Source organism: Medicago sativa, chromosome 4 (assembly GCF_051527215.1).
Source record: "Medicago sativa cultivar Bolivia chromosome 4, Bolivia_mono, whole genome shotgun sequence".
Lineage (NCBI taxonomy): Eukaryota > Viridiplantae > Streptophyta > Magnoliopsida > Fabales > Fabaceae > Medicago > Medicago sativa.
Window position 1 is genome coordinate 66,045,422 of NC_140752.1, and position 14,696 is coordinate 66,060,117.

At 33.6% G+C, this 14,696-nt stretch overlaps 3 protein-coding genes across 5 annotated transcripts; 1 reads left to right on the top strand and 2 right to left on the bottom strand.

Moving 5' to 3' along the window:
* The first annotated feature begins 638 nt into the window (after window positions 1–638).
* On the top strand, window positions 639–3,156 carry LOC146930861 (cyanogenic beta-glucosidase-like). The gene is made up of 7 exons (XM_085702296.1): window positions 639–1,293; window positions 1,379–1,750; window positions 1,855–2,072; window positions 2,175–2,206; window positions 2,300–2,402; window positions 2,555–2,663; window positions 2,759–3,156. The coding sequence occupies exons 1-7, from the start codon at window positions 755–757 to the stop codon at window positions 2,955–2,957; spliced, it is 1,572 nt and encodes a 523-aa protein (XP_085558422.1). The 5' UTR covers window positions 639–754; the 3' UTR covers window positions 2,958–3,156.
* Window positions 3,157–3,630: 474 nt separating this feature from the next.
* Window positions 3,631–7,833, bottom strand: LOC146930862 (gamma-secretase subunit APH1-like protein). 2 transcript variants are annotated; one of them, XM_085702297.1, is made up of 7 exons: window positions 7,649–7,833; window positions 7,385–7,540; window positions 6,266–6,351; window positions 5,847–5,972; window positions 5,433–5,560; window positions 4,126–4,265; window positions 3,631–3,878 (listed from the first exon to the last, which is right to left on the bottom strand). In XM_085702297.1, coding segments are annotated over exons 1-7 (750 nt in total). In that variant the 5' UTR covers window positions 7,762–7,833; the 3' UTR covers window positions 3,631–3,877. The 2 variants fall into 2 exon arrangements, with proteins under 2 accessions (XP_085558423.1, XP_085558424.1); XM_085702298.1 differs by lacking the exon at window positions 3,631–3,878 and having other exon boundaries at window positions 4,125–4,265.
* An 832-nt stretch (window positions 7,834–8,665) lies between these two features.
* ATNTH1 (DNA glycosylase superfamily protein) lies at window positions 8,666–14,212 on the bottom strand. Of its 2 annotated transcripts, none has more exons than XM_085702306.1 (10): window positions 13,913–14,212; window positions 13,571–13,634; window positions 13,345–13,410; window positions 12,281–12,399; window positions 11,851–11,917; window positions 11,368–11,459; window positions 11,030–11,167; window positions 10,840–10,944; window positions 9,391–9,474; window positions 8,666–9,173 (listed from the first exon to the last, which is right to left on the bottom strand). In XM_085702306.1, the coding sequence occupies exons 1-10, from the start codon at window positions 14,186–14,188 to the stop codon at window positions 9,024–9,026; spliced, it is 1,161 nt and encodes a 386-aa protein (XP_085558432.1). In that variant the 5' UTR covers window positions 14,189–14,212; the 3' UTR covers window positions 8,666–9,023. The 2 variants fall into 2 exon arrangements, with proteins under 2 accessions (XP_085558432.1, XP_085558433.1); XM_085702307.1 differs by having other exon boundaries at window positions 9,386–9,474.
* Between the last annotated feature and the right edge of the window lie 484 nt (window positions 14,213–14,696).

Here is a 14,696-nt window from a genome sequence, read left to right on the forward strand (position 1 = left end):
TGTTATTAATGTCCCAATATCTTGTTGACAAAATATCCCAACCCGTTATCTTTATTCCTGTCTTTTTCTTTCTTTTTTTTTTTTTTTTTTGGTGAACTATTCCTGTCTTTTTCTATCTCAATAGATTCCATCATGTTACTGTCCAATGTTATTGTCCAAATACAATTAATTACAAAAATAATGAATTATGCTCCTTCAAAAAAAAATGAATTATGTTGGAAACATAATTCATCGTATTAGTAATTGCGTGATTCAATTCAATACGTACTTCTTGAATGATTTATTATCACCACTCAACAATTCAATACGTATATGCATGACACCTCTCAAGTATTAACATTTTAAAATGGATCTATTTCAGTTCCTAAGACGTCTTGATTATTTGAATATAATAAGAAATCAATTATTTTAATATATTGTTGGATTCATTAAGCACAACACATGAAATAATTGAATGGAGTCTAGTCTAGCTAGCTAGGGCTAATTGGTTAGTGACTCAGTCATACATGAAGGAGCCGTCACATTGACTGGCCATTAAATTTTGACTACAAAAAACTTTTAAGGTAGTTTCACTGAACCCACCCACCAACCTTCTTTTTTTTTCGTATATAAATAGAAACCGCACGCTTGCATAATCCACAACAAATCCATTCATTTCATTCATTCTTTCTTTCTTTCTTTCATTCTTACATAAAACCGCACCCTTGTTTTTGTCATCATCATCAATTAATTCACTGAAACAAATTCATTAAGCATGAGATATTTCCTATTTTCTCTCTTGTTGTCTATAGTTTCAACATTCATTATTACTTTAACAGAAGGTCAAGAAATAATTAACGCTGCACCACTGCAAATAGGTTCATTGAATAGGAATGATTTCCCAGAAGGCTTCATATTTGGCACAGCATCTTCTGCATATCAATATGAAGGTGCAGCAAGTGAAGGTGGAAGAGGACCAAGTATATGGGATACTTTCACTCATAGATATCCTCAAAAAATCAGTGATGGAAACAATGGAGACGTTGCGGTTGACTCGTATCATCGCTATAAGGAAGATGTTGGTATCATGAAGGATATGAACTTGGATGCATATAGATTTTCCATTTCTTGGTCTAGAATACTCCCAGATGGGAAACTAAGTGGAGGAATTAATCAAGAAGGAATCGACTATTACAACAACCTCATCAATGAATTGGTGGCAAATGGATTACAACCATTTGTAACTCTTTTTCATTGGGATCTTCCTCAATCTCTAGAAGATGAATACGGCGGATTCTTAAGCCCTCTCATCATGTGAGTGATTTCAAATTTTTCACTTAATTACTTTAAATGGTTATGAAAATGTTTCTCATTCATCATTATATATCTTCAACTACAGAAAAGACTTTCAAGACTATGCGGAACTTTGCTTCAAAACATTTGGAGATAGGGTAAAACATTGGATAACTTTGAATGAGCCATGGACTTACAGTCAAGATGGGTATGCAAATGGTGAAATGGCACCAGGTCGATGTTCTTCTTGGTTGAATCCAAATTGCACCGGTGGTGATTCTGGAACCGAACCATATTTAGTTGCACATTATCAACTTCTAGCTCATGCAGCAGTTGTTAATTTGTACAAGACCAAGTATCAAGTGTCTCAAAAGGGTGTGATAGGTATAACATTGGTTATTAACTATTTTGTGCCACTCTCAGATAACAAACTTGATATAAAGGCTGCTGAACGTGCTACAGACTTTATGTTTGGATGGTAAGTTCATTACAAAGATAGATAAAGCTTATATAATTATATTATTCAAATGAACACAAGCATATACATATGATAACTTATTCCATTTCTTTGTTTAATTATAGGTTTATGGATCCCTTGGCCAATGGAGATTATCCAAAAACAATGAGAGCCTTAGTAAGAACAAGGTTACCAAAGTTTACAAAAGAGCAATCTAGGCTAGTGAGTGGTTCATTTGATTTTATTGGCATAAATTACTACTCTTCTTGCTATGCTTCTGATGCACCTCAATTAAGCAATGGCAAACCTAGTTACCTAACAGATTCACTTTCTCGTTTTTCATGTAAGCACCTATTTGGCCTACTTTATATCTATTGATTATTTAAGTTATAGTATATTATAAATTTAAATTAATGGTGTGCATTTTTTGTGTGTGTGATTGCAGTCGAACGTGATGGAAAAACCATTGGTCTAAATGTAAGTGTTCAACCCTCAAAATTTCTAACTACTTACCTGTTATTTTGTTTTGTCTAAATCAGTAATTAATGAATTTGGTTATTTTATTTCCAGGTTGCTTCAAATTGGTTGTATGTTTATCCAAGAGCAATTCGAGACTTTCTGATACAAGTTAAAGAAAAATACAACAACCCTTTAATTTATATTACTGAAAATGGTAAGCAAATCACTTTCATATCATGGTTTTTCTTCTTTAAATAGATAAAGTTATAGTTAAAAACTATTTAATTTAGATAATATAAATTTCTATATGAGATTTTTTATTTTATTACTCATGAATATAACTCAACTTTTTCATAATGTGTGTAGGTATTAATGAGTACGATGATCCATCATTATCACTTGAGGAATCACTTATGGATACTTATAGAGTTGATTATCATTATCGTCATTTATTCTATCTTAATGAGGCAATCAAGTGAGTAAATTTTTGATATATCTAAAGATCAGTCTATTTCACTTTCTTTCATGGAATTTAGCTAAACTATTTTCTTTCTTTTAATGTAAATACAGGGCTGGTGTAAATGTAAAGGGATACTTTGCATGGTCTTTGTTGGACAATTTTGAATGGCACAAGGGTTATACTGTGAGATTTGGAATGACCTTTGTGGATTACAAAAATGGTTTGAAAAGATATCAAAAGCTCTCAGGATTGTGGTTCAAGAATTTTCTCACATCAGAGAACAAAAAAGTTTACATAGATTCCATTTAATAATGCTACAAAATTCTTTTATAAATACCATAGTTGTAAAAAATATTATTTCAATTAATTATTTCATTGTTTGAATATAAAAAGTATACCATTTGAAATTGTATGTAACTATATTATCTATATGTAATTGGTCCTATTCGTTGATTCTACATGTAACTTGTAATTTCATTTTACTTATCTACAGACTTGTTTGGTGAAAGTCATCATTATTTCACTTTAATCCAAAAGAAACTTGAATAGTGTTGGAAGCTTCTAGGATCATTCTAATTTCTTTATGACAGAAACTTCATGTTTCGGGATATGAGAATGTTCTTTTGAATTATTTTCCAATCATTCTCACAAATAAATGACTTGATGAATAATTCAATCTGGAATTTATTTCTTCGTCAAATATAATTTTTGATATTTGTTAAACTGGTAGAAATATTTAAGAGTGAAATGAAAATGTGCATCATGAGAACATTTTTTTCATCAGAATTGATAATGTTATCTATGAGATGATATTCTCATTTTGATCAATTATTTTCCCAATCTTTTGTTAATGCAATATCTTTCATAATTCATCTTGGTGTTTGCACACTTTATTTATTGTCCAATGAGTACCTTTGAGAAGCTTTTGTATAGACATGAATGTGCAACTTAAATAACAAAGTTAATTTTGCAGACATTGTGCTACTTAAAAGATGGTTTCATTTCAAGGTGAAAGCACACATATATATACACTTATTACAATACACCAATTTAACAGAGTATATATTTTAAAATTCGAAGGTACTACATCGACGTAAAGTGAAATTTCAACATGTGAGGCGTTAACATTAATCTCTTCACTAATCTAATTACCTTTTTAGTTTTGCTGGACATAAAATGTCTGAAGATTTCAGCTTCTCTCACCATTCCAAGACTTTTATAAACCTGCTTCTGCAAACAGAGACTTCATTATTTAGTAAACCTGATCCCAGTGATGATAAATGAATCTAGCAATACAATATGAAGTTGATTTGATGCCCCATACTAACCCTGCCCATTTAAATCAGAAACAGGAGCATAACATCAAGGAAACATTTTCCATGCAATACAAACTACTGGTATTTTTATGTATTCTAACCGGAATGGTGAGGACAGGAAGTAATCATTAACAAGAACTTTACACAAGATTATCACTTACTACGAGTGACTTGGTCTGATTGGGTTTTCTGTCAATCTTCTCCAAACCATCCTCCCACAATGAATTAATGTCAAGATTGCAGTGAAATAAAGGAGAGGAATGCCAACAGCGCAACCCCCAGGTGCCAAATTAACCATTGTCTGAATAAGGAAACAGCAAGTCAACCAATATAATTTTGACCATTAATTGGAAGGGAAAAATCAAAGCACAAGGAAATCATATTTATGTTCCTTTTTTTTTATGACACATCATATTAAAGTTCCTACTCAATAATAATGTCTCTAAGTAGGCCTCCAAGGTGTCCATTTCCGTTGTAGTTTCACTGTTTTCGACCAAATTCAAGTAGATAGGCACCAGAGGAAGGATACTACATTATCAATATGACAAATTGCAGTGTACAGAAAATCAAATCATTTGCAGGCTATTCAAGCTTGACTAGCTATAGGCAATCACCTAGATAAAAGGTTTTCCTATGGTAAATGCATGGTTTAGTTAAGACAGTGAATAATATATTTAGTACCTATTCCTACATCCCAAAGTAATTGTGTTAATCATGTTGCCAACTTTTCAAATCTGCAAACTAACAAAGGTTGTACTACTCTGACTTTACTGAGCTGTGTTTTTTATGTTGTTTTTATTTTAGTTTGCCACATGCCTTTCATAATGTAAGAAAACTGTTGTACGGTGGCCCGGCCAAACAAACCATAACACCATCTTACAACAAAAAGTATGTGGCAAGTTGGCTACACAAAGTTAAAGCAATGCCAAGGAAACTGAAGGGTGGTAGCAAACAAAAACAAAGGCAACATAGCAGCGGCTTTGCAGCTTCGTTAGTAAGGCCATAAAGTATTTCTGTTTTTCTTTTAAATTGTAAATAAGAAATTATGATATTTTAAGTCATTCATTTCACGTATGCTGAAGTACAAAACAAATTTCTTCCACGTCACAGTTCTAGTTATTTCTAACCTTACTCATGTGACTTTCAATATTCACAAGGGATGATGTAGGTTCTAAATTTTCAGGTAACCCAAATAACAAGCTCAAAAATGATAATGTAAACTATGTCATAAAACAAACTGGACACAATTGATATTTTGAGCAAGTTATTTGCTTTCAAGAGTTCATTAGTTGCACAACAAAGGATATGGTATAACTTTGCATCATTGGTTAGGCACTGTCCCTATGTTGTAAATATATCAATTTGTAACAACTAGCTGCATAATAGAAGCTAATGTGATTTTGGCAACACAGCGACAGAGTATGTATAATAGGGTAGAAATATGCATATACAAAGTGTGAATTTTTACCAGCATTCCTGCAACAACGTGAACAATGGGAACAAAATAACGATCCACTTTGTTCCCCTCTGCATACCCATTAAATGCAATGACCATCGAAAAGGTGTGGATGGTGACAAATGCAAGAGCGATAACCGCTGCAATCATATAAAAAACAGTGAACAATTTGGAGGAAAAACATTAAATATTAAAAACATGACTTCTTATGTAAATTCAAAAATCCAAGTCGCTGTTGTTTATGCACTAAAAACTGGGGCTTAATAGAAAAGTCCACTTCAAGATACTCTTAAACCAACTCCAATCCATCTCTATAGATTCACATTAATGAAATAAATATACAGTTAAGCCTCGGGTACTAAAAATTCCAAGTTTGAAACTGCAGAATCCCATGCATATGAGAACTAGGGGTGGAGAAACTCTCACCAGAAAGAAGGAAAAATGGAATCTTTGAACACTTATCAACAAAATATGTAGCTGGACCAAATGCAGGAGTTAATAGGCTGATACAGAAGAACACGGCATGGGCCACACCATGACCCAAACCACCAGCTGTGAAAAAAATGGAAAAGACAATTCATAAATACAGGTTATTATTTATGATATACAGATAACATTCCAATAAATAGTATCTTTTCTCAATAGCATCACAACAAGGGATTCATTTTATAATGGAATTAGATTCAATCAAGGATCTGGTTAAATGGCAAAAGAAAAGGGAAGATAATATGGAAGATTGTATAGCTAATAATAAACTTATTCAAATCCGATCAAACAAACACTTGACAAATAACTGTAAAATTTAAGAATTGGAAAACAGGCCGGAACGTCTCAATTTTTCTTACCGAGAGCAATCAGCATCTTATCTGTCAGGAAAAGATGTGGCTTTGATACTCTATCAGCAAAAGCATCTAACATATCTTCTAATCTCCTACACAATACCAACCCGAAAATAAAACATTAATCTGTAATAGAACCAGCATAAGAAACATCACCATAATATTACAAAGCAGTTTCCATCAAAATAGTCACAGATTTCCTTATCAGATTGTAAAATAGTTTCCGTCCAAGGCCAATAAAACAATGAGTATACAACCTCTCCCCAAGGCATATATTTTTCACAATTGTCAAACCTAAAAACCTCCCTCTAAAATGTGTTTACAACAACAACAACAACAACAACAACAACGACCAAGATTTATCCCACTCAGTGGGGTCAACTACATGAATCAAACGATGCCATAGTGTTCTATCAAAAACCATATCTTTCTCCAACTCATTGATCTCTAGATCCTTCTTGATAGTTTTCTAGGTCTTCCCCTACCTCTGGTGATTTGCGTCCCCTCCATGTGATCTACTATCCTTACAACAGCATTCACAGGTCTTCTCTCTACATGCTCAAACCACCTAAGTCTTAGCTTCTATCATCTCTGCTACACTTAATTTCTTTCTTGCTGGTTCTTTACCACCCAACACTGTGTCTCGTACAACATCGCCAGTAGTCTTACTGTTGCCCAATAAAATTTTCCCTTCAATTTGAGCGGTACTTTCGCTAAAAAAGACATCTGACCTACCGGAATTGAACCAGTGACTTAAGGATATCTATCAGGTTATTAACCCATTACACTCCTCCGCTCTACTGACTGAGCTAAGGTCGGGCCCTAAAGAGTACTTATTCTTTATATATTCTCGTCACTTGCAAACGAAGCATGCTTCCACTAGGCCAGCCTCAATGACTATATAGTAAAGTAGTTTCTAAATACATCTAATCCAATATTAATAAGAATTACTTAAAAAAAGCTATGCAACACGGATACTTCAGATTGAAAACGTGTTCAGTGTTCCAACACTAACACGCACGATACCAATATATGTGGTTACATTTTCTCAAATTATTACTGATGTCTACGTGTCAGTGTTTGTGTGAGTGTATCATAGGTAAAAAGTAGAGTTGGAAAGCTTACTTGAATATTTTCCAGAAGAAAAGTCTAAGGGCTTCTTGAAAAGCAACAGAAGAGAGAATGAGTATTGCATAAGGCCATACAGAAGTTGAATTGAATGGAAGAAAAGCTCTCCATATACCAGACAACGCAATTAAGCTTATAAGCCATAATAGTGTACTGCAAATTGTTGTAATCAGAAAAAGCATGAATTGGAGTAATTAATTAATTAATTATAAAACCCTAAATTAACAAAATTGAGAGTAATTAATGAATGAATAAAGGTACCTAGCGAGAAGAGTGAGAATTAAGAATGGTTTTTTGGAAATGACGGAAACGAAGATGGAGAGAGATGGTCCTAATGCTATCAGCGCGTACCCGATTCCTGCTGCTACTGTCATTCTTCTTCTAATCTCTCTCTCTCTCTCTCTCTCTCTCTAAAATGAGAGAGAGAGACAAAAAAACTTGAAGATGGAGTTTCGGATCTTCGAATCCAGATTATTCTTTCGGATCGGATCCGTAAACCCGGTTGTACTGTCTTGGGACTTACGGATCCGGGTTATTGTTTCGGGTGGGTCGGAAAGTTGTTTAATTGTTTTCATATGTCATCTTCAATTGGGTTGTAACTTTCTATTGACTTTTTTCAACAAAGTGATTTTAAATGAAAAAAACCCAAATTTTTTACTTAAAACAAATGGTTTCTAACAAAAAATGAAAATAACTAACTTACATGTTTTCCTGTTATTATTATTTTTGTAAATAGCCATTCATGGCTAGACTCGTACTTTAAATGGAGAAGTGGAGAATCTAAGTTTGAATATTAACTCTTGCATATCAACGTTCTTATATCTATCAATTGAGTTGCGCTTGTAGGACACTTATTTTCTTGTTGTTTGTATTAGTTTGCAAGCATAAATTTTACTAAATTTCATTTTAACAATACATGGTTAATTTAAAAATGAGCTTTCTGTAGCGTAGTTTATGTTTGAATACTTTTTCTCCAAATGTATGTTTTATAAAATAAAATGTGTTTAAATCATATTAATCAAAAGTATATATTTACCAAAAAAAATACATCTTAAAAGAGTACACTAAAGTGACAAGAAGAGGGATTTCGTTTTGTCCTTCGTGAGCATAGCTCAGCTGATAAGACAATGCATTTTTATATGCATGGATTAGGGTTCGAACCCAGGACATCCGACTTATTCACTTTAAAATACTAGACAAAAAAAAATTGACAAGAAAAGGGTAAATAGAGATGTTGAGCTAGTTTCTTAAACAGAAAAATAAAAGCATCGGTGATGGTACTTTCAAGTTTCAACTCAATTGACATTCAAATTCAGACCAAGTTTCAACATCCAAGGTTGCAACTTGCATATGAGCATTAGTGTTCCCTACTACAAAATCAATACACATCTCTAGATGTTTAGCTGTGTACAATGTGAGCCTAATTAATAATAATTTAATCACATACGCCATACATACTTGTATGTACGTGTGAAAATAGAGCAAGATGACTAACAACAACAAAACCAGACCCATATCTAATCGAATTTGTTAAGGGTGTTACTTTCTGTGTGGTTTTGGATGGTACAAAATTAGAAGTTTTGTCAGACGTGTACATCTGAACTCATGTTTGGAGCGAGGAAAGTTTTCCCCTTTGTCAGCGCTTCTTGTTCCTTCCGGACTTTGTGGATTTGGAAACTGGGCTTGAACCTGCGGCCTCCTTGAACGCGGATGGACACAAGTGACTTATACTACATTCTCCACAGCGAGGTCTTAGAGGCGTACAAATTGTCTGTCCAAATCCAACCTGTTGATATTCAATAGATATATAGATAGATAAATAGATATGCTATGATGTTGTATGAAATAAGATGCCAAATTGAAAATTTCTTGTGTTGAGTCTCATCGGTGTAAATGAAATATTTAATAACTATCTTCCGTGTAAATTAATGAAGCTCAACATTCATAGCAAAATATAAGAGTAAAATTGCACAGGTTGAATTTGGACAATGAGTTTACCATACCAATAGAGGATTAATTGGATCCCATTCTTCCCTTGGGAGCCACAATTGCAGTGACACTCTTGTCTCTTCAGGTGTCAAAGTTTTCTAGCACAAGTGAAAAAATAAATGGTAAATTTCAATTATCATCTTTAGAACCAAGTGACAGAAAAACTACATCCAAGTTATAAAGCACTAAAACAGACACGGTACTTACAGTGACACGTAAACATGGATAATAATTTAAGAAAATGGAAGTAATAATAAAATGTAACCAAATGTGTAGGTGTAGGTGTCGGTGTCAAACACCAACACATGTTTGACACCAAACACGCCTTCAATCTGAAGTGCTGGTGTCCAAGCCACTTACAAAGAGAGTTTGTAATAACTTATAGGCCAAATACCTCCCTGGGTCCTTTAAGTTTCACGTTTGTAACAGATAGGTCCTTTAAGTTTTTTAGGTAACAGATAGGTCCTTTAAGTTTCTAAGGTTTCAGATAGGTCCTTTAAGTTTCGAGTTTGTTTCAGATAGGTCCTTCATATCAACTCCGTTAAGGACCTATCTGAAACTTTAGAAACTTAAAGGACCTATCTGTTACCTAAAAAACTTAAAGGACCTATCTGTTACAAACATGAAACTTAAAGGACCCAGGGAGGTATTTGGCCTAACTTATAACTAACATTGAATTTCTAACGTGTAAAAGTGATATCATTCGATAATACAACATACGAATATTTCAGATTCCTTGAAGTTGGGAGATCACAAATCTTGGAAAGAATGAAGAATTTTGACACAACAATGTATTTTGAATCCGATTTATTAAATTCGAAACATGAGTCATCCGAACAAGACTAATAGAGGAAAGAAGCTAGGTTAGCTAACTATGGTCTAGTCATAGCTTAACACCACCTGTAAGGCTGTAACTGATTCTCCACTTAATGAGTTACTGGCATAACTGACTGACTCACACCAGTCAGTCACTGCCAATGTGCAACTGGCAGTGGACCAGTCACAGAATGCATCTATAAATATATGATTCCACTTTGTAAGATGTAATCTCAATTCATAATCAAAGAAATTAGTTTTAGAAATTTTACAATTCTCTCTAGCTCTCTATGCATTCAGCTAAATTAGAATATTAATATGATATCAGAGCCCGGTTCTTTCCTCTATTAAAGATGGACAATCCAGGTTGCATTATTGCAGCAATTTAATGGTGCTCTAATCGCTAGGAATCCAAATCCATGTACATTGTAGCATATCAACCTAAAAAAATGCCATGATAAAGTCTACCAGAAACAAAATGGATACATTTCTTGATAACAGAAAATAATTTGCATGATTTTTGACAGCAGCAAATATGTTGAAGCTCAATTACATATCTGCACCAGCATCAAGATGCTATGGGAACAAATAAACTAGGTAATAACGATTTGGGAACAAAATGTGATGCCACCAAACTTAAAACAGACCTGTTTTGTGCCCGATTTTGACACCCAACCTAGCCGATTGCAAATGCGGTGGACATGAGTATCTACACATATCCCTTGGACATCGTTCCATGCAACATTCATAACCTATTGTGCCACGAACAAAATCAGCTTCAGAAAAAACTGATGAACCATACAATTCAAGTCGAGTTAGAAAATCTATCACGCATACCAAATGAGCCATCTTAGGACCTATGCCTGGAAGTTGTAGTAGTTGCTCGATTTTACTAGGTATGTCTCCACCGTATTTCATGAGACAAATATTTGCAATTTTTTTCAAGTTAGTGGCTTTTCTCGTATAAAACCCAACCTGGAAAAAGAAGAAACAAAAAAAATACAAGCACAGATTCAGTTAATACAGCGAAAAACAAACATAACCTTGAAAGAATTGACACAATAACATGCAAGCTGAGGAAAACCTTGAATCTTCATAAGTCCCTTTCTTAACTTAACACTAAATCCAAATCATTTGAACCAATGTAATACTTTTAAAAGAAACAGGGAACATACTGGGTAAATCAACTTTTTGATGGTTTCTTCCTCAGCATTGTTAATTGCATCAGGAGTAAGCAGATCGTTTTGAAGAAGGCGTTGGATTGCCCCTATATTCATAAAAACACATTTGTAACTATCACTGTTTCATAAGTTGAAACATGACAAAAAAAAAAATTAGCAACTACTAAGCATCAATCACATACTTCAAAAGTAAAATGGCAGGATGCCGTTCGTTAAATAAGTTAACTAGCAATGTATTTAAATATTGAACTGACATGACTTTAAGTCATTCTATGAAAACGTGTTTGTATATTCAATTTCCAGTATTCTTTTTCTTCTTTGACAGAACCCTTTTAAGTTTTAACTATCTGGTTTGAATCGGTATTTGATCTTAAAAACAAAATAGCAGCATGTACTCAGAGTGCATCGCTATGTACAGAAGCCAGGAAACTTAACAAGTTTTATATACTAAAAACTTTAGAAGGCATATGTACTCACCATGATTAATATGATCCTTGGTTTGGCTTGATAAAAGAGAAGATACCAGGACAGCAAATCTTCTTTCCTGATAATACACATGGAAATTTTGATAAGGGTAAATTCAATCACATAATGCTTTAAATAAATAAACTTATACAACTGAAAATCATATGTTGAGCAAACGAATCAATTCAATACAAGATTACATGAATAGTTGACAAGGTTGGTCATCATCGTCGCCAACTCTTGAAATGAGTAACGGCTATACTGGTTGATGATTGATGAAAAACAATTTATTATCAAATCAATAGCAATTACACATATTCTAGTCACGTGTATAATTTGTGTCATTTTTTCAAAAAGTCCAAGACATGAATCAACAAATAAATGCTTATATTTTCCCCAAACTGAAATATCAAATTAACAGAAGTATAATACAGAGTCACACCTTAGGAGGTAGTGTAGAACCAGCTTTCTCACATCCCATAGTGTCTACTGGTGCATCTCCAGAACACCTCATTTTGCGAATACCCTCAAGCGTCTCTTCCCAGTGTGCAGGTGATTTAACTATATCATATATGAACTAAACAATTTAAGCATCCCAGACTAGTAGACTTAAGGTGTTGTAATTCTAACAGTCAAACAGTGGGGAAGTAAATTAGTCTCAAGTTAATATGGTCACAAAATGATAATATGAATATCTCCATTGATATAGACTTATAGGTGACAAATCAAATAAATATTCTTCATTATATGCATTCTTGAGAAAATGTCATGGAATTTAACCAACACACAAACATGCTGTACTATAATATATACACAAAGGAAAGATGGAAATGAAATGAAATTAAATAAAAGTTGCAAAGTTCATATAAATCCCTTTTTTAGAATTTGATTATGTTCACTGAATACACGTATTTTAATTTAATAAATGGTTAAACAGCCAGCATTGTTAAAATGATGAGTGAAATCCTGCTTTACAACATTAATTATTACCCAAGTTTCCTGATTAACAATTCTTAAAGCATTATATAATACCAAAAGAGGACATAAACATTTATGAAAAATACCTAAAACAATGGTGTCTTTTAGGGTGAGGAAGTGTCTCATATGGCCTACAGTGGACGGATAATTAAAAATCATTCAACTCCAACAAAGATCGGTGTCACTCCCCATAAATAGAAGCTCATGGTATAATTCGGTCATCATGAGATTCACAACCTAGACAGTGACCTAATCAGTTTCAGTTCAGCGAAAAACAAGGAAAATAAATGACTCAAAACTCAAACTTATATCTGTTTTTCTTGCTTTTGCTGAACCGACGCTGATCATATCACACTTTATCACACGTAAGAATGTCAAGGACCCTGAACTTCTACTTAGGGTAACGACATCATTGTTTTGAGTGATTTTCAAACATTGCTCCGCCGTAAACCACATTTCCCCACTCTAGCAATTGCCTAAAACAATTGCCATTTGCAACTATTTACTATATCATTTCTTACTACTTACTGCTATGTGTTGTAGAAGCAACTTCACTTTCAGTTGGAGTCACATCTAAGCTCATTTCTGATTTTACTGCAACGGAAACATACTTTTATAAGATCGTCTAGGAACGATTATCTGCATTCAGGGAAATCGTACAGTCAGCGTGTTTGGAACACTGATGGCTCCAAACACGCTGACTGCGTGAATGCATTAAAATCAGCATAACAAACTTTAGCAAAGAAGTACTTACTGCACTGAGTCAATTCATTTGATCCTTTATATGCAAAGTCTTCAATTTCAGGCAAACCAAACTTCTACAAAAACAGATATACAGAACAGAATCATAACTTATTCATCACAAGTCACATTTTAAAATAGCTTATTCATTGTAAGTCACATTTTAAAAATAAAATTACTTAATACATTGCAAGTTCAAAACTTTACTGTAAAAAACACAAATGGGCATGCTAAAAATTCATGATTTAAACTTCCTAAATAGAAAGATTGAGAAACACGAAGAAAAAAAAATTGATAGAGACACCCATGAATGACCCGTTAAAAATAAAGAATCAATGATGAAAAAGTTAGTTACTTTATGAGTCTGTGTTGAAGGTAGATGTTGATTTTGTTGAAGTTTTGTGATAGTGGTGATTCCTTTGGCTTTTTTGTTTCTTCGGACGTAGACATGAACTGGTTGGGAAGGTGAAGCGCCGGATGTGGGGTCGGAGTCGGAGGGTTTGATGGAAGCGGATGTTGTTGTAGTATCAGACATGATCATAGCTTTGATTCTCCAACTTCCCAAAACAAACCAAGGAGAAGAGGGAAGGACCAACATTTTTGTTTTGGAGATGTATTTGTATGGAAGCATGGTGATTATACGGATACCGAACACGACACAGACACGTCGACACCACTAATAATTTAATTTTAAGAAAATCATATATTTCGTGTAATTATATATGTCGGTATCGTGTCAGTACACGAGTCCAACACGAGAACACGCTTAATCTGAAGATTGTTTGTGTTTAATGGTTATCTAATTAAATGATTAATTGGAAGTAAAAAAATAATCAATAGTTAACATTATTCATCACCTTATCATTATCATATAACCAATTGCAAGCCAACAAGTCATAATTCATCAATTCACTAATCCCGTCTATTTTCATCATTCACCTAAGTTCGTATATTTTTACACATTTCACATATGCTAAGTTTACCTCCATCATAAGCTACGTCAATTACTTATACACATCCAAATAATACTCTTATTAATCAAGTTTAGGCGTTTGAGACCTATTCACATGCATTGGATACCTTAAAAGGTAAAAAAAAATGAAGTCCCTCTACACTGGATGGGCGCACGGTCGTACCAC